We start from the raw sequence: 26,812 nt of genomic DNA on the forward strand, positions 1-26,812 counted from the left end.
CACACACACGCACACACACACATATATTGAATATATATATATATATATCAAAATATCCTTACTTACATCTCTACTTTCTATTAGAATCTAGTGGAGTAGCTTTGAGATCTCAAAGCTCAGATAAGAACTGTAATAGAGCAAGCATTCTTGTCTTTAACAGTCACCTTTGATGATCTTTATGTCTGTTGTCAGGGAATCACATTTTGAGAAACACAGCTTGAATAGGTGAAGGCAGGATGATGTAGTCTCATGGCATCTGCCAAAACTGAACTGAATACAGCTACTTTCAAGATTACCTTTTCTCTTCCATGTTTCACACATTCAATTAGGGATAATAACACAAATCCTATTCAGTCGCCTAATGATAAAATTTAGTCTTGCTAGCTTTATATTAACTTCTGTTATTTTTAGCTTCTCTTAATTTTCCAACTAGCTTCTGAATATAAATTATTAAAAGGAAATTTGTAAATCAAAGGGTGCTATATAATTTTCAAATTGCCTTCTAGGAAAGTTATGTGTACTATTTTATAAACCCACAGAAAGCATTAAGTTTTGTTTTTATTGTCAGTACTAGATACTGTAATTCTTAATATTTTTCTTAGGTGAATGTGCATTTTTAAATTAACAGAAAAAAATGCTTTTTAGTGCAAACTATAGAAATACTCTCAGTGTAGCTTCACATTTCCACTTTGCACATGAAGTAGGCAAAAATAGGATCTCATTTTAATTTGTATTTGATAATGAGCAGATTTGAACATAATTTTATGTTTATTGGCCATTTCTCTATTTTTTGTACGTGAATTACTTGTTAATTGTCTGTTTAAACCTTTTAGTATGCTCTCACAAGAACATGTTAGATATAGTCTCTCTTAAACTGTATGTTGAAATGTGATTTTTTTTCTATTTTGTTCTTTAGTTTATAAATTTGTTTAATGCTCTATTTTTGCCTGACAATTATTTTTCCAAATCAGTTTTCTTTTTTTGGTTCTGCCTTGGATGTTTTACTCTAAGAAGCTTTCTTATTTCAAGATATAAAGATATTTACCTATGTTTTATTCTAGTTCTTTTAAGGTTTTTATTTTTTATACTTAAATTTTGAGTCGTGTTTAGTTTATTTTGTTCTAAGGTAACAGATGTTCTTTTTTCTGAAGTTTTAAATGAGCTATAAAACAGAATTTCAGACCTATACATGACTTTATCTATCTTCTAGTTCAACTTTGTTCTTTAGAACTAAAAATATGGGAGCCTCAGGACATTGATTTGCCCCTGTTCAGATAACTAGTAAATGGAAGATCCACTGTTAGATTTCTGGCTTTGTTCTCCTAATTTAATGCTTTTCTAGCACTCCATGTGGCTTGATTATAGAGCAAGCCAGCTTTTATTATCTATTTTATGTTCCTTTTTGTTGCTTAAATCACATTTTGTAATTATACACACTTAAATATTTTGTTTATATAGTATTTCAAAAAGTTTTAAAGCAGTCTTAATTTTTTTTTCCCCACTGCCATGGAGATTTCCTACATAATCTATTGCACTATAAAAGAACATTATCTTTTGATAAGATGCCTCACTTGAAACTTGATCCTATTTTCTAAACAGAAATTAATCACTCTTTCCATCTCTCTTTTTAGAGGGTATCCCATTAGGGAATTCAGAGGCAGACAGACAGTTGCTGGAAGCTGCAAAGGCTGGAGATGTGGAAACTGTAAAAGTAAGATAATCTTTATGTATTTGTTAACCATGCATTTTTATTCTGACATCATTTAATGAAGTCCGCACTGTTAATAATGAAGAGCTTGGTTTATTTATATGTGCCTTGCTTTTAAAGGACAAAAATATCTAGTTCTCTGTAGATAAGGAACACCAAGTAATGAAAGAAAAGCACTTTTTAGTTTCACATACATCTCAGTAAATGTCAGATTTCACAGATTTAAATATACTTCATGTAATACCAGTCTTCCCAGAATAACTTTTCCTCAGATTCTCTTTGGACTTTTACCACACAAATATGTCTTAACTGCTTTACCAGATATTTCCCCACCTACAGAAATTATACATCCAGGTAAATAACTCAAAAGCATAATATTTTGAATGATCAAGACTGTTTTACAATTCAACTAATATAAGAATTTAATTCAGCATTTTTCTTGAATTAAATTATTCTTCAGTAAATGTAACAATGTTATTTTTCTTTTCTAAGTTGGTAAGGGAGTTTTCCCTTTAGATACTTTTTCAAAACTACTGATCCAAATTGAAGGGGCACTAGTGGGTAATAAGTTTTATAAAAAGCTGTATTTGTTGACTTAATTCATGACAAATTTAGCTATTTGGAATAATTTTGCTGTATTTCTGTAGGGTAGTCTCAATACTAAAGTCCTGCTGGACAAAATCAATTTTATATTTTCTAAGACAGAAATATGAATGTTGATCTCAAATGAGCTTATAGGAATTTATTCACTGGTCTTATAAATGAAGAACTTTCTGGAAATTGGTCCTTTCCTGTAGCTTTATCTTCATAGATATTATAGACATCTTAAATAACTTCAGGATTTTGGGATACTTGTAAAAGAAGTGGTCAGAAAATTAAGTTAAAACAAGTAGTTGAGGGACAACTAACTGATTTTTTTTCTATGTGGAGGCAAGAAGACTGATAAATTTTAAATGCCTGTTCACTTATACATATTAAAAAACATAATACTATTTAGTAAGCACAATACAAAGCACTTAATGAAATTTTGTTTTCATAAAGACAGAAAACAGTCTAAAGGAAAAGGTAAATGAAGAGGACACAAAGTAGAGGCAGGAATTGGATTTAGAGAATAAAGTAACACCACTGGATTAAGGAAGGCCATCTCTCCTAGTGATAGGTATTAGGCTGTCTTCCCTCCCCTCTGCTTCTAAAATTACTTGATAGACATTTATCTCCACCAGCCTTTTTCTTTTCTGTTCTTAGGTGGCTCTGTATGAATCTCTGGAACAAGAACATCTGCGTATTGAACTCTCGTGTCCTCAGTTATGTTTTTTTAGTGGTGATCCTTTTGGCTAGATATTTAATTGGACACCTACTATTAGAAAGCCTGTCTCAGAATGGACATAGTTAAACCTAGAGGCCTGTTGTAATACCAAACCTAACAGCACCTGGAACACATTAAAAATACTCATTCCTAATGCCCAACTTCATACCCTCTGAAACACCATCTTTTGAATAGGCCCCTGAATTTATCTGTGAAGTTCTTGTTTAGTAAACATAGAAGAGCTTTACTAGTCTAATGATAAAACCCCTTGAGGTGAACCCACTGACACCTGGCTCCTTAGTTTATTGAGCTTACATATTCCTGCTTTTAAGATAGGATAGTGAAAGGGGGAAAGAGTTTTTACTAATAATGAGTTTTTGTTTTTTGTTTTTTTCTGTTTTGAGCACTGTGATATATTATGTTGCTTTCCTTATCTAAACTTTCATGTTTTTCATGCAAAATACTCTGAGTGTTTACCTTTGAGACTTTCTCCACTCTGCCTCCTTATTTGAACCAAAAAACAAAATTATTTGAGTGACTGTTTTCTTAATTTTCCTAAGATTTACCAATAGCATTTTATTAATAGACTCTTTAAGTATAGTTCCTTGACCACCAACATCACTTAGAAACTTGTTAGAAACTCTAGTTTTCAGGTCCCTCCCAAGACACATTGAATCAGAAAATCTAAAGGCAGGACCTTTAGATGCACATGCAAATTTGAGATCCACTGGTCTGAAGTAGTACTTTCCAAACTTTAATGTGTGTACAAATAACCTAGGAATCTTATTAAAATGCAGATTCTAATTCAGTATGTAGGAGTCTGAGATGGTGAATTTTTAACAAGCCCCTTGACAACACTGGTGCTGCTGTGATCCAGTGTACCTCTACGTGTAGTTGCCACAAAATGGAAGTTATGATTGTGATGATGATACTTAGGTCATCTTTATGTAAGTAGTAGTAGTAAAGATAATATTTACCTACTAGCCGTATAATACAGGCATAAATGAGAGGACCAGAGTGGTATTCTCCGTAAACAACAAGATGAAATAAGAATAGATTCCTGAGAATACTGATTTAAAGAGATAAGAAAAAAAGCCAAATATTTGAAATTTCCTACAACATGGATTGAAACAAGAAATGAAACATGTAGCATCACATGTATGCTATGTTCAATCCTACAGAAACTGTGTACTGTTCAGAGTGTCAACTGCAGAGATATTGAAGGACGTCAGTCTACACCGCTCCATTTTGCAGCGGGGTATAACAGGGTGTCTGTGGTGGAATATCTGCTTCAGCATGGAGCAGATGTGCATGCTAAAGATAAAGGGTGAGTACCAACAGTTTCTAAGGCCTCTCTTTTGCTTACTTTTATTGGGCCTTTTAGGAAAATATTACTTTTTTTGGTACCTGGAATTGAATCCAGTGGTGCTTATAACACTGACCACAACCCCAACTCTTTTTTTTTTTTTTTTTCCTTTCTTTTTTTAAATTTTGAGACAGGGTCTCCCTAAGTTGTGGAGGCTGGCTTTGAACTTGCAATTCTCCTGTCTCAGCCTCCTAAGTTACTTGAATTAGAGTTGTGTACCACCTCTCCTGGTGAAAATATATTTTTGGTAGTTGATAACTCCCCACCTCCCCCAGGAGATGTCTGTTTTCCTAACATTGATTTAAATATAGCTTTTAATTTCAGTTAAGATTTTATGATACCATTTATATTCTTGCTTACATAATGTCTTACAACTTTGTAAGGGACAAGGAGATTACAGTATATTGTAATACTAGTTTTTATTTTGTTTGATTTTGATTTTGCAGGACCAGGTATTGAACTCAGGGATTTTGTACATGCTAGGCAAGTGCTTTACCACTGAGCTACAACCCCAGCCCTAGAGTACTGATTTGTAATGTAGTGTTTCATTGTTTGTTGAAGATATTTAAATTTTTCCAGTTTATCTAAAAAATCATTTTCCATTAAAAATATACAGTGTTCTACTAAATATAATCAGTATAATCTCTTAGTTCAAGAAATTTCTTTCATCAGTTGTATATAATTATTGAAATTAAATCATCCTTTTGACATTATTTTTCATTTTACTTTTCATTTCAGGGGCCTTGTACCTTTGCACAATGCGTGTTCTTACGGACATTATGAAGTTGCAGAACTTCTTGTTAAGCATGGAGCAGTAGTTAACGTAGCTGATTTATGGAAATTTACACCTTTACATGAAGCTGCAGCAAAAGGAAAATATGAAATTTGCAAACTTCTGCTCCAGGTACATTGAAGTACTTACTGTGGACAGTCGAATTATCTAGAATATGTTAACAGTTTTGTTTTTTTTCCCCAAACAACTCTAGTATAAACTTAAACTAGTAAGAGTAGAAAACAGAATTATCTAATTCTGTAACTAGATTCCAGAAAAAAATGCCACCAATTTTAAATTTTCATCTACCAGTATATTTACCACACAGATTTATTTTTGTATATGATATGATCTCTGATTATTATTTTTTTCTTGTCTAATAATTTAACTTCAAAATACTTGGTGGATTATATAGTTTATAAGCCCGGCTTATTTAGCATAAAACTGATGACACTGGTTTAATTCAGATACCAGTAATAGCAAGAGGACAAGATTCATACTTTATTTCATTGTGAAGAGTAAAAATAGTTATGAGCTGCATAATGACATTTCACAATGGACTGCATTTATGGCTGTGCTTCTATACAATTATGTAGCTGAAATTTTTTAACATTTTCTTTTTTATTCTGTTTAGATATGCATGATTGTAGAGTGTACTTTGATATTTTATACATACATGGAGTATAACTAGTTAGGATCCCATTCTTGTGACTGAAGATGGCATGGAGTTACACTGCTCATGTATTCATATGACTGTAGGAAAGTTATGTCCAGTTCATTCTACTGTCTTTCCTAGTCCCATCCCCCTCCATTCCCTTCATTCCCCTTTGTCTAATCAGTGAACTTCTGTTCTTCCCTCCCCACCCACCCTTATTGCATATGAGAGAGAACATTCAGCATTTGGTTTTCTGGGATTGATTTCTTAGCATGATAGTATTCAGTTCCATTCATTTACCAGCAAATGCCATAATTCATTCTTCTTTTTGGCTAATATTCCATTATGTATGTATACCTCATTTTCTTTATCCATTCATCTGTTGAAGGGCACCTAGTTTGGTTCCATATCTTTGCTATTGTGAATTGAACTGCTATAAACATTGATGTAGTCGCATTACGATAGTATGCTGCTTTTAAATCCTTTGGGTATATACCAAGGAGTGGAATAATTGGTTTAAATGGTGGTTCCATTCCAAGTTTTCTGAGGAATCTCCATACTGTTTTCCAGAGTGGTTACACCAATTTTCAGTCCCACCAGCAATGTATGAGTGTACCTTTTCCCCCACATCCACTGTTACTTCTATTCTTGATAATTGCCATTCTGACTAGAGTGAGAAGAAATCTCAGTGTGGTTTTAATTTGCATTTCTCTTAATTGCTAGAGATGTTGAACATTTTTTTCATATATTTGTTGACCATTTGTATTTCTTCTATGAAGTGCCTGTTCAGTTCCTTTGCCCATTTATTGATTATTTTGTTTTTTGGTGTTAAGTTTTTTGAGTTCTTTGTATATCCTAGAGATTAATACTCTGAGGTGCAGGTTGCAAAGATTTTCTCCCATTCTGTAGGCTCTCTCTTCACATTCTTGATTATTTCCTTTGCTGTGAAGAAGCTTTTTAATTTGATACCATCCCCTTTGTTGATTCCTGATTTTACTTCTTGCACTTTAGGAATCTTGTTGAGGAAGTCCATTCCTAAGCCAGCTTGATGGAGGTTAACATACATTTTCTGAATTTAGGTACACACAGATACTTAAGCTGTATTACATTTGTCTGTAGTATATGGCTTATAGCTTAGGAAGAGTAAACTATCCATACAGCCAAGGTATGTAGCAACCAATACTGTCTAGGTTTGTGTTAAGTACTCTGATGTTTGCACAATAAAACATCTCCTGAGGATGCTTTTCTCAGAATATGCCCCTGTCATTAAATGAAGCATGACTGTAGAATGTAATGTTTAATGACAGTTTAAAACTCTGTTTTAAACATAAAAACCTAATAATACTTTACAGCTTCTTTGTTCTTTTTATTTTAATTTTCTGGTATAGGTTAAATTTTAATAACAATCATTTTAATCTTTAAGGTACAGTCTCAGTGTAAAGTGAATTTCTTTGGTATGGTTACATTGACTCTCTTCTCATTGATAAAGGGCACACGTAAGCCAGTTTTTCCTCCCTTCCTATTTTTCACATGCCTAGCATGGAGCAGACCCTACAAAGAAAAATAGGGATGGGAATACTCCTTTAGATCTTGTTAAAGATGGAGATACAGATATTCAAGATCTGCTTCGAGGAGATGCAGCTTTGCTTGATGCTGCCAAAAAAGGCTGTTTAGCCAGAGTGAAGAAGTTGTCTTCTCCTGATAATGTAAATTGCCGTGATACCCAAGGCCGACATTCTACACCCCTACATTTAGCAGGTAAGTGAATGATTTCACATATTTAGGCTAGTGACATGGTTCATTTTACCTGAGTAAAATATTTCCTGTAACTAAACTTGAAAGATTCAAATCAAATGTCTTTTAATGCCACCATTATATACTCTTTCATGTACTTACACTGGGCAACCATTCTTCAGGCTGTTAGCTAAATTCCAGTTCACTTTAGTACTAGTATGTTGCATCCATAAGAACAATTCAAACAGGCTGTGCCAGTCACCATGTGCTTTGGCATCTTTTACTGTAGTTCACTGTATTGTTTGAATCATTTTTGACATATATGCCTGCTTGAGCCAACCTTCCTCAAGGAAATCTAGCTTTTCATTCTAATAACTGCTAAGTACAAACAGCAAAAAAAAAAAAATTGTTAAAATGTTTCAAAAGTTACATAAACCTCTTGCCAAAGTTATTTCTTGTTTACTTTACAAAAACTGCCATAATCAAGCCAGACACAGTGGCACACACCTGTAATCCCAGTTACTCAGGACACTGGGACAGAAATATCACTAGTTCAAGGCCAGCCTCAGCAACTTAGTGATCACTGAGTCTCAAAAAATAGAAAGCACTGAGGATGTAAGAAAAAGAACCTCCCATAACCAAATACCAAAGACTAGATGACTTTAAACAACAGGAATTTGTTTTCTCACGGGTATGGAAGCTTGAAGTCCAAGATTCAGCAGGTCTTACCAGAACACTAGTCAGGTCAAATTAGGGCTACCTTGACAGCTTCATTTTAATTTAATTACTTCTTTAAAAGCCCTGTCTCCAAATACAGTCACATTCTAGTTACTGGGGTTAGGTCTATAACCCTGTAACAATTTGGGGGAACAGAGTTCAGTCCATAGTATTTTTTCTAAGTTTTCACTCATAAAATTGGCACAGACCACCATTGTTTTTTAGTACATTTGTACAATGATGTGCCTCAGGGCAGCTTCTTCAGCTTCAGAGCAGATGACAAAGAATAGGCCATGAAAATCACTGGGCTAGCTACAGCTAATACCTCAGTAGAGTTTCATTGTATGCACCGTTTATCTAAACATAGTTTAAAACAGAAGAAAAAAAATTAAGTAGTGCAGTTGTTTCGGCTGCTTGATATAAGATAAAAATCTGTTTTGAGTTCATTTCAGTCTTAGTGTGTTGCTAGCATTTAAAAGATAGTTTGGGGGGAGCCAGGGGCTCAGTGTTAGAGTTCTTGACAAGCATGCACAAGGCCCTGGATTCAATCGGCAGCACTGTAAAGGAAAAAAAACATAATTTTGTCCAGACTCAGTGGCACATACCTGTAATCCCAACTACTGGGGAGGCTGAGGCAGGAGTATCACAAGTTTGAGGCCAGTCTGGGCAGATTAGTGAGAACCTGTCGCAAAATTAAAAATTAAAAGGCTTGGGGATATATAGCTCAGTGTAAAGCACCCCCAATACTGGAGAGAAAGAAGTCAAAAAAAAATTTGTTTTGTTTTGTTTTATTTTTGCCTTTAAATTCTCAACTTTATGTAAATGTGGAACCCAGTGTCCAAGAAAGTTAATCTCTTTATCCATGTGTCTTTTAGATCATTTTGGAAGTTATAAGCCATAAATGCTAATAGGGTTAAGAAAAAGTCTTTCTACTTCCATTCTCAGAAGTTTGTAAGACAAGCTGTGACCTGACCTCTGATTGGAAATTGTGCTGTATATATTTATATGAGCTTTTGTATCTCTATTGTAGCTTACCGAGAACAGTTAACGTTGCTGTTTAAATCCATATTGTCTTTGTAAGTCACAAGTAGATTATATACACAAAATATTTTGGCCCACTTAACACAGTGAAAAGTATTATACCTAGAAGGTATAATATTAATTTGAGGCCTAGAAGGACCGTTAGATTAGTGTAATGTTTAATTTGGGGGAATTTTGTGGTTTTTCTTACTTGATCTTTTTAAATTCTTGCGCATTAGGTCCTTCTGCAAAAGGATAAAAACTACAATAAAAATGTGAGCAAAAACATTTTGAATCATTTTCAAGTCAAGTGATATCTGTTTTTGTATTGGCAAAGTTAAGTTTCTAATTTGTTTTCTATGTGTCAAATAAAATATGCTGTCCCATAAGAGTATTACAGCTTACAAGATGATAGCTAGGAGTGTATAGCAAAAAATACTAAGCTTTACTTCATGGCTTTAGCCAGACTTGTGGAAATATGTATCCCTAAGTTCTTTATAGCAAAAAGCATGTCTTTGCAACCTTCTGGGGAAGAGTACTACCCTGAGACCCACTCTGGTGTGCTTCCCCCTGCCTTGCAGCTACTTGTATTCCTAACTTGACTTTTATAATTGGATGTCTGTGACTTGCAACCTTTGAAACCATGGAGGTTAGGAAGTTGTAGTAACCAGGAAGGCAAGTTTTAAATGGCAAGATATAAGCAAATCAATCAGTGTAATTTGGAGAGTCCCCAAAACACATGGATGTTCTCACCAAAAGCTTCTAGCTTTTGAGGCCAATGGGAAATTTTTTCAAGAAGATAAATTTTTAATGGACTCCATAATTTCAGATTTTAATAAAATCTTCTTTTTCCAGTAATGTCTATGCTTTACAAATATTTATAGCTGTGTTTGAGAAACTTTTTTAAATTTATAAATAAAAGTAATGTTACTTCTTTTCTAAATTAGCTGGTTATAATAATTTAGAAGTTGCAGAGTATTTATTACAACATGGAGCTGATGTGAATGCCCAAGACAAAGGAGGACTTATTCCCTTACATAATGCAGCGTCTTATGGGGTAAGTTCTCTGGCATTGCCTTTTAACCTATTGAATTTTCAGAGTGAAAGTCAGTATTGCAGTTTGTATGAAATTATTTGAATTTATTTTATATGAAGTTAAATAAATTCCAAGTTTTAGTTTTCAGTTTATTGTGTCTTGTTTTATTATCTTCCTTTGCACCTGTTTCAATGAGATATGATAGTTTCATTTTGTATTTTTTGGTGCCCAGAAAACTCACAATGGTTCACAGGAATATTAGAGATTGAAATGCATGATCCACTCTTAAAACAATCAAGGATGTTATCATTGCTGACCTCTGTCAGTGATATAGTTTGAATAATTGAAGAATGTTGCTAGTTTATAGATTGATATTCAGCAGTTATAACACATGAATAAGTCAGAAGTCATTAAAATTGTTTCTGACTCTGTAGAATTCTTAACTATTTTCTAGTTTCTCAAGTTACTGAATTATCTACTATAATTTTTAAGCAACTACCCATAAATTAGGATGTTGGAGAGAAACAGCTTTACTTTTCATTTCCAAAGTAAGTTTGAAAATATGGAAGTAGATACAGAACTAATTTCTTCTTAAAAAATAAAATGTGATTAAGTAATATGTCAGACTGTAACTAAAGTATTTTCTTTCACAGCATGTAGATGTAGCAGCTTTATTAATAAAGTATAATGCATGTGTCAATGCCACGGACAAATGGGCTTTCACACCTTTGCATGAAGCAGCCCAAAAGGGACGAACACAGCTTTGTGCTTTATTGTTGGCCCATGGAGCTGATCCTACTCTTAAAAATCAGGAAGGACAAACACCTTTAGATTTAGTTTCAGTAAGTGATGGGCTCTTTGAAAAATCTCAGTGCTTGTCTGACCTTTTAAAATTCACCTGATACGTGTAAAAAAAAAATCTTCATAGTGAATGTGGCAAAATTTGGTTTTTAGCCCATTCTTATTTAGGATCTCTTTGGTATTAAAATATGATAATAAATTATCAGTTATTATATACTACTGTATCATTGTGTACTTTGGAGATGGGAAAAAGAGCACTAAAACTGCTTTCATTAGTGGAGAAACAAAGCAAGCCCAGGCTGGGCACAGTGGCACACTCCTGTAATCCCAGTGGCTTGGGAAGCTGAGGTAGGAGGATCTTGAGTTCAAACCAACCTGAGCAATTTAATGAGGCTGTGAGCAACTTAGCGAGACCCTGTCTCTAAATAAAATATAAAATGGCCGGGATGTGGTTCAGTGCCCCTGGGTTCAATCCCCAGTTCCAAAAAAAAAAAAAAGGCCCAGGCCTTCCATAAATGCTGTTACTATGCATACAGGGCAAAAAATAGTACAGACCATGGGTCTCTTGTCTCTCTCACTGAGTACACATTAACCAGAGTAGGAAAGGAAAAGAAAGAGAAACACTTTTTGAGACAGAAAGAAGAGTCTTTTCTTAAAGCTGTTTTCTACTGAGAGAGATTTTGTTGTACCTAAACAATGAGAAGCTGATGTAGTTCAGCTTCATTTGAGGTTTAAATAGATTTTTCTCAGCAGGCTGACAGCCCAACTGTATTTGCAGCATTATTTCCCTAGGAAACTCTCTCAGTTCTAAGCTGCTTGAGAAGTAAACCCATGTATTCATTTACCAGATAGTATTAAATGACAGTGATAGTGAAGTAGAATGCTGTAGAAAACATGCACAGGCTTAGAGTCAAACAGATCTGGACTAGAATTCCAGCTCTATCACTTGTACAGTTGTACAAGTTGTCTAGTCTCCAAACCTTAGATACATCAACTATAAGTATACCTGGTCAATATGAGAATTAAATAAGGTAATATGTTTAAAGTCCTTGGCACAGTATTAGGTACACAGTAAATGGTACTGTTATTATAAACAAATGTTGTATACAATCAGTGAGTTCCACAAGATTGCACAGATTGAAAGGGAGGATGATGAAGATTAGAACAGGCAATAAAAATGACTGAAAACAAGTACTTCATGCTGAATGTTAATTGCTTAGTATCTTAATTGATCACTCTTAAAGAATGATTATATGTCACTAATGAAACAAATTGATGTACTGGTCAGTTTGGGGGCCTTTTTTCCCTGATTCTGGCAGATTTGATTAAAATTGATTATCTTCGTTACCAAAACAAAAACATTTTTTTTTTAATTTTGAGGAACAGATATATCACTGAATATTTTCCAAGAAAAGCAAACATAATTCTCTTTGGTGAAGTTTCATATGTAGGTTGAATTTCTTATTTCAGAGTAATTGTAATAAGGGTGTAAAGACCTTTGAAAATACATATTTTTGTAATTCATTTCAGTCAAAATTAGAATTTTCAGGAGGGGTGGGGGAAAGGAAAAATAACAGAATAAGACAAACTTCATTACCCTATGTACATGTGTGATTACACAAATGGTATGACTCTACTTCATGTACAGCCAGAGAAATAAGTTGTACCCCATTTGTTTACAATGAATCAAAATAAATAAATTATTTTTAAAAATTAGAATTTTCTTGTTTGCCACATTTAGTAATTTTATTTTTATTATATTTAATCTATAAGGGATAATCTGATTATATTTAATAACAGTTAAGCTGAATACCATTCTGTTTGCTTCACTTTTAAAATAATCAAGTATTTACCAGTGTTTTAGTAGAGCTAGGGCACATTTGCTGTGACTGTCTTATTTTTAACTGCATTCTATTAGGTATAATAGAATTTTAAAACTGGCCTGTGACAGATTTTCTCTCTTTTAAATGTACCATAGGCAGATGATGTTAGTGCTCTCCTTACAGCAGCCATGCCCCCTTCTGCTCTACCCTCATGTTATAAACCTCAAGTGCTTAATGGCGTGAGAAGCCCAGGAACCACCACAGATGCTCTGTCTTCAGGTCCGTCCAGCCCATCAAGCCTTTCTGCAGCCAGCAGTCTTGACAACTTATCTGGGAGTTTTTCTGAACTGTCTTCAGTAGTTAGTTCAAGTGGAACAGAGGGTGCTTCCAGTTTGGAGAGAAAGGAAGGTGAGACATTATGTAAAAATGACTTTTTAACTGGTATTATTAGCCCCATATTTGTCATTTCAAATGCTTGAAAGTATTTCTTCACTTTAAATACTATTATTAATACCAAATCAATTAACATAGCCTGTAAGTTTTCACCTTTTGTGGTTTTCTTTACATTATTAATAGAATTCCTAATGAAACTTTTTCCTTTCACGTTAAAAGTTGATGAATCTTACTGCTGCAACCTACTCTTTGGATATAAATCTTTTGCCTGTCAAAATTCATCTCACCCTGGGCAAGGATGTTAAACTTGTTTTTGTAAACTTTTTGTAAGGGAAATTACAGTCTGAAAGTAAGATTTTTATTGATTTTAAAGATACAATTAAAACTAAAGTTTAAAACAAAAAAAAGAAAAGTTATTTGGGATTTTTTTGTTTTACCTGAGAAGGTGTAGGGCAGACCCAAAATGGCTATAGTTAGGTTCCCACACAGAGGCTTTCAGCAGGCTATGTTTAAAGTGTGTAATCAAGGTCATGAACATGCTGATTCAGCATATGCAGTCAAGGTCATAAACATTTGCTTGGGAAGATGCAACATTTGCTTATGTAACCCGTTGGCAATGTGCCTTCTTTGTCTGGCCTGCATATAAAAAAGGCCTATGGAAATGGTTCAGGGGCTAAACGGAACTGGCCTAGGCAAAATGGGGCTAGAGCTAGAGGCTGGGACTCTTGCTACCTCCAAATAAAAATGTCTACTATCCTAACTACATCTTGCATCTTCCATCTGCCAGGATCCCAAATCTGTTTCCCAGGGTCTGAGCCTTCACCCAACAGAAGGCCTCATAGATTAACTCTTTGCTCTGATGTTGAAATTTTATAGTCTGGCTTAGCAATTTTTAATGTTACATTCAGTATTCTAAGGGACTATATTTTGCTTCATAATTATTTAATTCAAGTAAATTAGAAACATCAGAAAACTTTATCATTATAATGTTGTATATTATGATGTGAAATTTTTTCTGCTTCCCCCCCCAACCTCAGTTCCAGGAGTAGATTTTAGCATAACTCAATTTGTAAGGAATCTTGGACTTGAGCACCTAATGGATATATTTGAGAGAGAACAGGTGAGTAGATGAATTGTATTGCTTAGTTTAATAGTTTTGAAAACTCAAGGAACTTAAGTTAGGCTATACTTGAAATCCCTTGAACCTTGTAAGCTACTGGAGAGAGAGTGGTTTCTTTGTGTTTTGGTTTTTGGTTTTTGGTTTATTTGGTGCTAGGGACTGAACCCAGGGACTTATGCAGGCTAAACACATGCTACTACTGATCTACACTCCTGGACCCAAGAAAGTTCTGTTTATTCAGTTCTGTTGTGTCAGTCACTACCTACATTTTTTCAGTTGCTATGGGAAGGTATATAGATATGCTATCTGTACATCTAGGTTTTTCTGGGTAGTTCCAGTTTAAAGTGTTCTGCCAGAATACATTTACTGATATTTTTTCATTGTTTTTCAGAAAAAATAGTTACTGTAGGCTTGTACCCACAGGAGCTTTCAGTCTAGTTTTGGAACTAGAAGAACATATGAAGAGTTTGGCATAGATTTAAGAAATTCAAAGAAGGAAAAGATTACTGTGAACTGAACTATTCAGGGATAGCTTCTTAGAAGGTGTACAGATAAAACAGGATTGAATGGCTTCAATTTCATGAAGTGGGAATAATGTATTTTAGGTAAAAGGGTTAGATTGAGAGTGATACAGAAGTACCACTTTATTGTAGTCCAGACTCTGGAGGAATCATTGAAGCCATTGTGTAAACAGGGTTAGATGTAGAGTGATGGCAGAAAAGTGTAGTAGAAGAGATGAAATGGGGGCCCAGTATGTAACTCAGTAGTAGAGCACTTCTTTAGCATGCCCAAGACCCTCAATTCAAGCCACAGTATCACAAAAAAGAAATGATATACCTGTGTGGTTAACTTGAAGATATATTCATGACTCAACATTTTTGTTCCAACATTATTTTTATTTTCAACTTAATGAAGGATTTATTTTCATATCAAAACTATGCAAAATAATTTGGAGCAAATTCATGAATCTAAATTATTTTGAGAAAACCAGTATAAGATGAATGTCCAACTCATGAATAAGCACTCCATAAATAGTTTCATTCTCTTTTGTAAGATCACTTTGGATGTGTTGGTTGACATGGGGCACAAGGAGCTAAAGGAGATTGGAATCAACGCTTATGGACATAGACACAAACTAATTAAAGGAGTTGAAAGACTTATCTCTGGACAACAAGGTATTTCATTTTAATAATTTCTGTTCCCAGAATATTAGTTTATATAAAGGCAGCCTTTAGTATAGTAAGTGATAATATTAAAGTTTGTGAGAATCTGTTTAATAGAGCACTAATTAGAATTCAGGACATCTAGAATCAAGGCCTCTGCTAACAGTTAAACTTTCTTAGCTGCTAATGTTAACTATGTGAGCCTAAATACTAAACCATTCAGAAATTTAAGGATTTCCTTAGCTCCTGAAAATTGAAGTTAAGTGAGATGTTTTGTGAAGGTACTCTAGCTCTAAAATTTTATTATTCTAAAAAACCTGAAACTTAAGTCTCTTATAGCTAATGCTAACATAACAGATAATGACTAGGTATTAAGCTAGCCCATGAAACAATATAATAAATCTCTCATACAGCTAAAATTCTAAGCACTTGAAATAAAAATACTGCAAAATAATAATGTTACAACTGACGATATTAAACAAAGTTGGATGGTATTTTTATTTTCTCATTAATGTTAGTAATTAAGGAAAGGAAAATTGCATTCACTCAACAGGTATTAACACTTCCTGTGTACCAGATCTGGTTATTAAAATGTATATTGTTGTAGGTGTTAAAAAGTCACCTTTTAGCTTCATTGTTAAACTCGAGGGAGTTTATGCTGAGGCCAGAAGCGTCCTATAATTGAAGTTCTGGCCATATAACTACTGCACAGTTAGTAAAGGAAGTAATTTAAAAAAAAATGTGTTACAGACTTATTAAGAAGGGGAGATAAAGAAGAGAAAGATTTTCTGAAGTATTCCCACAAAACTCTTAACAGCTTATCCGATCGAAAATTAGAGGTCTGAATGCAATGTGGTATCCTGGTTTCAATCCTAGAAAAGAAAGGGGACATTAGGTAGGAAAATTAGTGAAATCCAAGTAGAGTCTGACTCTTACACCATGGTTATATGAAGTGGTATAAAACCAGTGGGGAAGATGGGTGAAGGATACACAGTACCTGTCTGTACTTTCAGCCATCCTATCAATCATATATTCCAAAATTAAAAATTGGTAGTAAGCTAAACTGGGCCCTGTGGCATATGTCTTGTAAACCCAGCTATTCAGGAGGCTAAGGCAAGGGGATCACAAGTTTGAGACCAACCTGGGCAACTTAGCTCCAGACCCTGTCTAAAAAAATTTTTAAAAATCAATAGTAAGCATCAGATGAATCAGATACTTTTGGTTGGTGGTGTTTTATTGGCAGTTTTTTGTTTTTTGTTTTTTGTTTTTGTTTTTGTTTTTTTTGTCTTCAAATTGTATTTCGTAGGTCTTAACCCATATTTAACTTTGAACAACTCTGGTAGTGGAACAATTCTCATAGATCTGTCTCCTGATGATAAAGAGTTTCAGTCTGTGGAGGAAGAGGTATGTTCATATTTCTTAAATAAATGAAAAAAAAAGATAACTCAGTCACATATTATTGTTAGTTCTGTTTGCTAAATTGCCTGGAGGTTTCCAGATCTGTCTGGACATACAGTATGGTTTTTAAAATCATTCTTTTTTGCCACCTGGAAAACTGAAAATAAGCATTTAAGACTTAAGGCACACTCCCTCAATAAATTTCGAGTCCAGTTACTTGGTTCAGCACTACAGTTGATACCGATACAAAATTCTGTTGGAAAAGAGTTTGCTTTCATTTGAAAGAAAATGCTAACATTCTGTCCTTTCCTTAGTACAATGACAAAACCTAGTGACTCAGACAAAACCCAGAACATGTAGATATTGTTTAGGAAAATTTTATTCCAGTGTTCCTTCCAAAGAACTCTAGAATCTACTGACTACTGAAATCTTTGAACTTTGCCCTCCTTACACTTTGAGTAATACATGCCCTGTGTGTGTGAATTGAGCACAGAGCTACAAACTTTAAAGAGACTTAGTTCTAAAACTCAAAAAACACTTATCAGTGAAATACATATTGTGCTTTATTAGGGTAAAATCAGAGAAAATCATTTTGCTTTTCTGTATGTTTAATTCACTTTGCATTCTCTTTTTCTTTATATTATATAACTTTCACCTGTAAATATTGTTTTCAAGATGATTAATACTTCTAAAAAAATAGCACTCAATTTATACAAAATGTTAAAACCTATCTTGTATTCTCAAAAGTAAAATCAAATGAATGAAGTCACATGTTCTTCAAATCAAAAAAGACATAAAGGCTAACACATTTATTTTTCCATCAGATGCAAAGTACAGTCCGAGAGCACAGAGACGGAGGTCATGCAGGTGGCATCTTCAACAGATACAATATTCTCAAGGTAATAAATTCAGTGAAAAGTTTCCTGAGACCATAGTTTCTAAATCCTAAAGCATGAAGTAACTCATAAGAACTCAATGATCTGTCTAGCCCAATAGTTCTTTGACATAGCATCAGGGATTATTTTGGGGAAGAATATATCCTTGGAGAGTAAAGATCCTCAAAGTTCCTCTACTGTTTTTAATAACCCAGTAATAATTCATTCCTTATCAAGCATAATGAAGTTAAGGAGTTATGCTTTATCTTAGAATAAAGATAAATCTAGTAGGTTCAAGACTCTGTTAGGTAGCTTCTCACAGTGGTGACCAAAATTCCAGACAATAACTTTAAAAAGGAAAGGTTTATTTTGTTTCACAGTGTTAGAGGTTTCAGTTCCATAGTTGACTGGTTCCATTGCTCTGGGCCTGAGGAAAGGCAGAGCACCATGGCAAAAGGAAGTGGCGGAGGGAAACTGCTCAGCTCATAGCAACCAAGAAGCAGAGAGACACTTTGGGGCTCATTTCAGATCCAGATCTTATTTACAAGGACTTCAAATATATGGAGTATTATTAATGTGCTTTATTGTAAGAAAGCTGAATTTTGTGTGGTTTATGAAAAGACTCCACTTTCATAGTAACACCAGACTGTCGTTGTGGTGGTAGTGGTGGTGGTGGTAAGTAGCCATGTTACACAATTTGGCCTATAAGAATCTTACTGTCAGGCTGGGGATATAGCTCAGTTTGTAGAGTGCTTGCCTTGTAAGCACAAGGCCCTGGGTTCAAAGCCCCAGCACTGAAAAAAAAAAAAAAAAAGACTCTTATTGTCTTAACTGATTTCATTTACTCTTCTCAGGACCTTTTCCAGTGTTCCTATATTTTTCTTGAGCTATAGCATTCAAAAACTGCACACAATACTTGAGATGCGTAATAATTTTGTACTAACTACATTGGTATAATTTTAACAGTAACTGTAAAAGTAGGACTTAAGATTAGAATATCTGGCAAATGTATTCCTAATACAAAAATTTAAATTTCAGTGAATAGTGTCAAATACTATACAATTATAATATCAGATTGGTATTTTTGAGATAGGGAATATTAAAACTATATTTAGTTTGCTTTGGTTATACTATCAGAAATCAGATATCATTATGCAAGAACTCATTATGCAAGTAAGGGATCATAGTTATGTGTGGAAGTTTTATTAAGCATATTTGATTTGTGTTGAGCCAAAAAAGTACTTACAGCTCCCAGGTATACTCTAGGGACCACCAGGGGGCTGTCACATCTTTAAAACAGCTAAAATAACAGCATTAGGTTTGTGAGGTTTGACCAAGAAGTATTCCTGATGAGACCATCTTTAAATCTTTTCCAGACAAAAATTTTAGAAATGGGAAGCTAAAAGGAGGAATTAGGAATGTGTGTGTACATTTTAAGAATTTTTTTGTGTGACCATTTCAGATTTTTTTTTAATTAAAAACAGACTAAAAGGGTACCTTGAGCCAGATAAAGTAGGAAAAAAAAGACCATTATTCTCCTTCTAATACTTCTATTACAGAACTCAACATGTCTGATTTGCATGCATTTTAAAGCAGTTTGGTAATAATTTTTTATTTTAGCAATAATTTGAAATTTGAGTAATTTTACAATTGGAGTATTTTAATTAGTTTACAGTATTCTTGATCCCTTCATGTATAGCCATGTGTATGTGGCCTTTTTCTCTTTGAAGTTGTTGATTTCCAAAATACAGCTATACTTCCAGCGTTATGGTGGACATACTACTTTTAGTTGACCAAAATAATACATATATTACATTTTACAAAAAAAGGTTTGCCTCCCTTTTGTCTAAACATGCAGCCCAACTTTTGATAAAGATGAAGTAGATAATTATTAAGACCTAAAGATTTTATTTTTCGGGTTTATTTTTTATAGATTCAAAAGGTTTGTAACAAGAAACTATGGGAACGATATACTCACCGGAGAAAAGAAGTTTCTGAAGAAAACCACAACCACGCAAATGAAAGAATGCTATTTCATGGTAAGAGTCCTCTTCCCCCAATCCTACCAGTATCCTCCTCCATGTTAGGATAGGTTTTGCCAGGTACAGAATAATAATGCATCTATATTTTTCCTGTCATTTTTATAAATGCATCCAATATTTCTGTAACTTTTATATTTATATTGTCCATTTGTTTTGAATTGGTATATTTTATAATGGTGGTTTATAAATAAGAATACATGATGGAAAAACAAATAGGAATGTCAACTATTTGTGGTTTGTGGGGTTTTGTTTTTAGGTAGTAGGTTTTGACTAATGTGATCACCCTGAGAAATTGTTTTACTTTTAACTACTTGATGGAATTAAAATAAGGCCTGGAAATCGCCTATAAAGAATGTGTGCATCGGACTGGGGGTATATAGCTCAGTTGGAAGAGTGCTTTCCTTGCAAAGACAAGGCTCTAGGTTCAATCCCCAGTACCACCAAAAAAAAAAAAAGTGTGCATTCTATTCTGAGTAATTTGTCTGTATTTCTGTCAAATGGAATTTGACATACTTTCCTATCACTTGAGAAAAAAGGATATTGATTTTGATTAATCACTTACCTCTGTTAGTTTAGCTTTTCCCGTCCCCATTCTCACTCTATCCCTGGCTTGGTTCCCACACTTGGTCTGACACAGCCCTCTCTTCTCATACATGCAAGGAAGAAAAGTGCTGTTTATAGATGGAATCTTGTGTAGCAGATGGTGAAAGACAGAGGACTGTAAGAACAGAAGAGGTATAAAAAAGAGAATATGAATATGACAGGTTCCTTAGGCCACTTTTGATATCTAGAAAGAATATATAGATAATGGGCAGCATTATAATACCTTTTTGCATTCAGCTTACTTTATTAGGTCATTTATGAGACTTCATTCTGGATTTGCATGAATTTGGGAACTGGAATTTAATAACTTTTATTTCAAGTAATCTTTTTCTAATTGAATTTGTCCTTTGACATCTTCGCCACCCACCCTATTAAAAACATTAATTGACATTAGGATTTCTTTATTCTAAAATAAAGGCTTGGAAATCACCTATTTAAAAATGTGTGTATCCTATTCTGAGTAATTTATCTGTTTTTCTCTCATGTGAAATTCAGTATTTTTCTTTGTCCCTTGACAAACAGGGACACTGATTTTGATTAATCACTGGTTTGATTAAACCAGCTGACAGTTAACTTGTTACTTTTTTGTTTTAGCTTTATTATGGTGATAGTGTTGTGCTGTTGCATGTTTAAGAATTTACCTTCTGGGGCTAGGTATATGACTCAGAGGCAGAGCACTTGGCTAGTATGTATAAGACTCTGACACCAAATAAATAACTTCTAAGAGGTTTTTCTAAGCTAAATTTTTAAATTGTTGTTACCAATCTATATGTATTTCAGGGTCTCCCTTTGTGAATGCAATTATCCATAAAGGTTTTGATGAAAGGCATGCATATATAGGTGGCATGTTTGGAGCTGGGATTTATTTTGCTGAAAACTCTTCCAAAAGCAATCAGTATGTATATGGAATTGGAGGAGGTACTGGATGTCCAGTTCACAAAGATAGATCTTGTTACATTTGCCACAGGTAAGAGATTCACTTGTTCTCGTTTATTTTGATAAGAATCAGATAAGAACTGATTACATATTTGAAAAGTTTAGGGGACAAGGCACTATGTCTGACAACCTTAGGTATCTACACTAGATGTATTTTAGGTTGCTTTTGGCTTTTCACCAATTATAATAACTGATATTTACTAAATGACCTATACAGGCCAAGCATGATTCTAAGTAGTTGCCTGTTCAACTCATTTACTCATCAGAACACCTGATGCTTAAAAGAATCCCGAGTAGAAAATAATATTGGGAGATTGAGGCAGCAGGATCAGAAGTTCAAGACTAGCCTGAGCAACTTAGACCCTTTCTTAAATAAGATTGTTAAAAAGGGCTGGGGGTATAGCTTAGTGGTAGAGTACTTGTCTAGTGTGTGCAAGACCCTGGGTTCAATCCCAGTACTGAAAAAAAGGAAAGAACTTCAGGCATGAAAGAGACTTTCTTATAATACTTGAATCTTACAGGACTGTGGACTCTAAAAATTTAGTTGCGGGGGCTGGAATGTAGATCAGTGGTATACCTCTTGCCTAGCATGCACAGGGCCCTGGGTTTTATTCCCAGCACTGCAAATAATAATCTAATATTCACATGTTAGATGGCATTAGTTGGCAAGTTAAATCATTTCTTGTAATGCCTGAGGGAGTCTCCACTATAATATGATCCTAGATCCCCAGTTGGTAATATTACTACTGGAAGAGAGATAATTAAAACACACTTGCCCACTGTACACACTTTGTAATACTAGCTATTTGGGAGGCCGAGGCAAGACAGTCACAGGTTTGAGGCCAGCCTGAGTAATTTAGCAAGACCCTATTTCAAAATTAAAAAATAAAAAGGGCTGGGGATGTAACTCAGAGGTAGGGTACCCTTGGATTCTATCCCCAGTACTGCAAAATTGTGCCGAGGGGAAGAGCTGCAGTACTGGAGAGAAACAAGGTAGCAATAGTTTATTTGTTTGTTTACTTCTTGTTGTTATTTTCCTCCTAAATTTAGGGAGGGACTCCTACGTTCATGATCTCCCACCCCTTCCATTTTAGATCATAAATTGGACTGGTTAGGAGGCTTATAATTTTCCAGAGTCTTATAAGCTGAATGCTGTTTTTACTTGTCATATGTAGTCTGGAGACTAAATAGTTCTGATTACTAGTAGTAAGCAATGTTCTAGTATATCACCATTATTAGAAAAGAATGTTTGATTGTCTGAAAATAAATTTATCCCAAAAGCAATAAAGTGAATAAACTGGTTTTGTGGCCAAAACTTAAAACTATAAATTGAGTAAGAAAAGCAGTACTCAAGCTGGGCATGGTGGTGCATGCCTGCAACTTAGCAGGACCCTGTCTCAAAATAAAAAATTTGTGTTTTTGCTGGGATACAGAAAAGATGGTAGAGTCTGTAACTCTATAAAGTTATTCCATTTTTCAGTCTTTTAATTAAAATAAGAATTAACTGGGGCTGGGGAGATAGCTCAGCTGGTACAGTGCTTGCCTCGCAAGCACAAGGCCCTGAGTTTGATCCCCAGTACCGCAAAAAAATAAATAAATAAAAAATAAGAATTAACTAAATTGACAGAGTCTTTCACTAATAAGTAGTAGAAGTTGGGACAGTGGTACACACCTGTAATCCCAGTGACTCGGGAGGCTGGGACAGCAACTTAATGAGGCCCTAACCAACATAGTGAGACCCTGTCTCAAAATAAAAAATAAAACGGGCTAGGGTTGTTCAGTGTTTAAGTGCCTCTGGGTTCAATCCTCAATACCAAAAAAAAAAAAAAAAAAAATGTGATAGAAGTTATTCTTATGAAGTTCTTTTGTGGGTGAAATGATAAAGACAATAGGTATTTAGCACTTGGGATGTAGCTTAGGTAAAACTCTTGCCTACCTCTCTATTCATAGCACAGCAAAACAAAAGTCCTAAGTGTTTATATATAAAAGGATTTTTTAAAAACTTTAAGTAGACACACAAAATAATTGTTACATTGGTGTGTGAATTTTGTCTCCAGGCTCATCTCTTCCTTTTTATGTTATAGGCAGCTGCTCTTTTGCCGGGTAACCTTAGGAAAGTCTTTCCTGCAGTTCAGTGCAATGAAAATGGCACATTCTCCCCCAGGTCATCATTCAGTCACTGGTCGGCCCAGTGTAAATGGCCTAGCATTAGCTGAGTATGTCATTTATAGAGGAGAACAGGTAATTTCATTTTATTTGTTCATCTTCAAAAATGCAACTTCTTACTGATCTCTTATTCTTACCATCTCTTATATTGACAAAACATACTGCTTTGAGAACTGGATTCTTTTGAAATTTTTATTTGGGAATAATTACAGACTTAAAAAGTTACAAATAAATAAAAACCAACTACTGTTTTTTTCTAATAAAAATTCTTACTTTTAATAAGCTAAATCTGTCTGTAGCTCAGAAGTATATAATTTTTTCCTGCTTTCAGTGAAAAGTTGTACTAGAACAGCATTCTCAATAGGGGATAGGTGTCAGAATCACTTCAGTTAAAAAAACAAACTTGTAGTTAATATTCACTTAAACCTGCTGATTGAGAATTTAAAGGATGACTGACTGGAGTTAAGGCCAGTATGTTTTGAGAAAGGCCCTTGTTCTATAAGGCTAATTTAGGACCTCCTCCCTAAATATTAGGAATCCTTAAGGAAGTTCTCTTTATCTTTCAAAATAATTTGTTTACTTATATCTGGTTTAATCTTTCTCTTCCAGGCTTATCCTGAATATTTAATTACCTACCAGATTGTGAGGCCTGAAGGTATGGTTGATGGATAAATAGTTGTTTGGGGAAGGAAACTAATTCCACTAAACCTAAAATCACTGAAGCAGCTGGTGACCTCTAAGCTTTTCTCCTTTGCTGAAAAAATTCATCTTGCTTCCAGGCCTATGGCAAAAGGATAAAAAATGTGAAAGAAGTTTAACATTCTGACTTGATAAAGCTTTAATAATGTACAGTGTTTTCTAAATATTTCCTGTTTTTCAGCACTTTAACAGATGCCATTCCAGGTTAAACTGGGTTTGTCTGTACTGAATTATAAACAGTTAACTTGAACCTTTTATACGTTATGCATTGATTTTAACAGAAACTGTAATGCCCTCAACAGAACTCATTTTACTAATACAGTACTGTGTTCTTTAAAACACAGCATTTACACTGAATACAATTTCATTTGTAAAACTGTAAATAAGAGCTTTTGTACTAGCCCAATATTTATTTACATTGCTTTGTAATATAAATCTACTGTTTTAGAACTACAGCGGTTTACAAAATTTTTCATATGTATTGCTCATCTGTACTTCATCTTGCATTAATACTGATCAAGTGATCTTTATGTTTGATTCCAGAGGCTGTGTTGAGTTGTTAAAAGAAACGTAGTTGGGAAAGATTAATTTATCAGATTTAATTTGGTGATGAAAGCATTTCTCTCTCAGTAGAAATCTTTCTCTTTAAGAACATTATGAATACTCTGGGGATTTTATTTGTGATGCCTTTGTATGTGTAAGACACACATTCCAAAGAGCTCTTAACTATCTTAGGTCCTGATTATTAAAGAAGCTTCTTTTCTGGCCTCAAACTCTAGGTTTTACTTAGGTAATTTTTCTAATGTCATTCTGTGACAATTAGAGCAAGTGCTCCTGTTTTTTTTATAGAGGTTAAATCTTGCTTTTGAACAATTATGGTATTCTTTTTCTTGGAATGTAAATAAGAAATTAAATTTCAGAGTTGGGAAAAGTAATCCTGGATAATTGCCCAGTTGGTTCTAATTACCTTAAATCTAAAGGGAGGGGGGATAGCAAATAGGAGTGGGTAGTTTTTTATCCTACGTGTTGTTTGTTTGTTTTCTGTTCTTTTTTTCTTGATCTTATTATATTTATAGCCAATCTATACATCATGGGTAAACTGAACCCAGAACCATGAATGTAGGTGTCTCAGTCTTTCCTTGGCCCCTGAATGGGCAAGTGCAGTGAGACAGGTACTTTCTGATCCTGGGTTGCCTCTCCATGATGCAGTGCTTAATTGGAAATATGCTTTCCTTTGTGCACCTTCAGGTGACCAAACTTGTGTCCAGTTTGGCAGCTGTGGAGGGAATTGCTATCCCATAAAATGCCATTCCTGTTTTCTGAAGTAAAACTATGTTTTCTACAAATTACACTTGGGCATCCTGGTATACATGCATTATGGCTTGGCATTCTATTTTACCTATTCACTCTAGCTGCCTCAGAAGTCAAGGAAAGATTTTTATCCACTTAAATCTTTATAAGCGTTCCACTTCACTCTCTGTATCAATTCACTTTTGTTTGACATTTTATTCAGTCTTTAAATTAATTGGCCTTTACAGTAACCTGTATATAAAGTGCTAGAGAGTCATGTTTCTTGTTCTGAATGAGAGTCAAAGTAATTACATTTGTGGAATTGTTTCTGTGATATAAATTGTGATCATTATTTAAGAGGTCAAATCCTGACCTTGAAATACTTTTATACAGCTCTCTACTGATTGCAAATATGATCCTAAAGTCATTTCTAAAATACAAATGAAGTATGCCAAATTTTATACACATTTTTCAGGTTCTCTAGACCTCTAGGTTTTATAATTAGAAAATAATGAGATGAATTAATGGATTTATATTTACATACCTTTCCTCTCAACATTTAGCCCATATCACTCACTCACCCTGTGAGTAAATTTGGATTTGTTTGTCATGTAAACCATTGTGGTCTATGAGTTTACAATATTGTGAACTGTGTTATTTCATCTAATCCATTACTTAGTGTGTTTTTCCATGAGCGATTATATTGTGGTTAATATGTTAGCATGGCAATATTTTCAGGTAGCTTTTTGATTATTGGGAGATTGGGATTTGGGGTTTTTTAGTGCTTTGCATGAAATACCTTACTTTTAAAATGATGGAATTGCTTTTTCTTTTTCCTTGTGATTTTTTTTAAGTGAAATTTAATTTTTTGTGTGAGTAGTAATATTGTACCCATCTTGAGTGTCTTGTACTGTATCACATTCCATACCCTTCATTTAATTCTTAATAAACTGTTCACTTGTTTTTCTGGGTAGCATGTTAATTACTGTTAAAATATAAACGTGTTGAATGGTCTTTGAGAAAATGGATTGAGATTACAACAAACCATAGAGGAAACAATGTAGTTCTAAGTAATAGTGATGAAGAGTGCAGTTTAAAATATTGAATGTTGTGGCCATATGTACTCAGATGGCTTAAGATTAAAGTAGCTATGGGCTGGGGTATAGCTCATTGGTAGAGTGCTTGCCTA

The 26,812-nt window shown here is 34.2% G+C and overlaps 1 protein-coding gene across 3 annotated transcripts in view; it reads left to right on the top strand.

Annotated features, from left to right (window-relative positions):
- Tnks2 (tankyrase 2) overlaps positions 1–26,586 on the top strand; it is a 56,999-nt gene extending 30,413 nt beyond the window's left edge. Inside the window, exons 13-28 of one of the 3 annotated variants that reach the window (XM_047552385.1) lie at positions 1,632–1,711; positions 2,954–3,013; positions 4,196–4,341; positions 5,119–5,284; positions 7,346–7,565; positions 10,226–10,335; positions 10,968–11,156; positions 13,094–13,346; positions 14,369–14,451; positions 15,506–15,626; positions 16,921–17,018; positions 17,837–17,911; positions 19,821–19,926; positions 21,313–21,499; positions 23,553–23,709; positions 24,244–26,586. In XM_047552385.1, the coding sequence (XP_047408341.1) occupies positions 1,632–1,711; positions 2,954–3,013; positions 4,196–4,341; positions 5,119–5,284; positions 7,346–7,565; positions 10,226–10,335; positions 10,968–11,156; positions 13,094–13,346; positions 14,369–14,451; positions 15,506–15,626; positions 16,921–17,018; positions 17,837–17,911; positions 19,821–19,926; positions 21,313–21,499; positions 23,553–23,709; positions 24,244–24,306 (2,114 nt within the window). In that variant the 3' untranslated portion in view covers positions 24,307–26,586. The remainder of the gene's footprint in view (positions 1–1,631; positions 1,712–2,953; positions 3,014–4,195; positions 4,342–5,118; positions 5,285–7,345; positions 7,566–10,225; positions 10,336–10,967; positions 11,157–13,093; positions 13,347–14,368; positions 14,452–15,505; positions 15,627–16,920; positions 17,019–17,836; positions 17,912–19,820; positions 19,927–21,312; positions 21,500–23,552; positions 23,710–24,243) is intronic. The other 2 variants (XM_047552387.1, XM_047552386.1) reach the window with 2 other exon arrangements.
- Positions 26,587–26,812: the final 226 nt, after the last annotated feature.

This window comes from Sciurus carolinensis, chromosome 5, assembly GCF_902686445.1.
Source record: "Sciurus carolinensis chromosome 5, mSciCar1.2, whole genome shotgun sequence".
Lineage (NCBI taxonomy): Eukaryota > Metazoa > Chordata > Mammalia > Rodentia > Sciuridae > Sciurus > Sciurus carolinensis.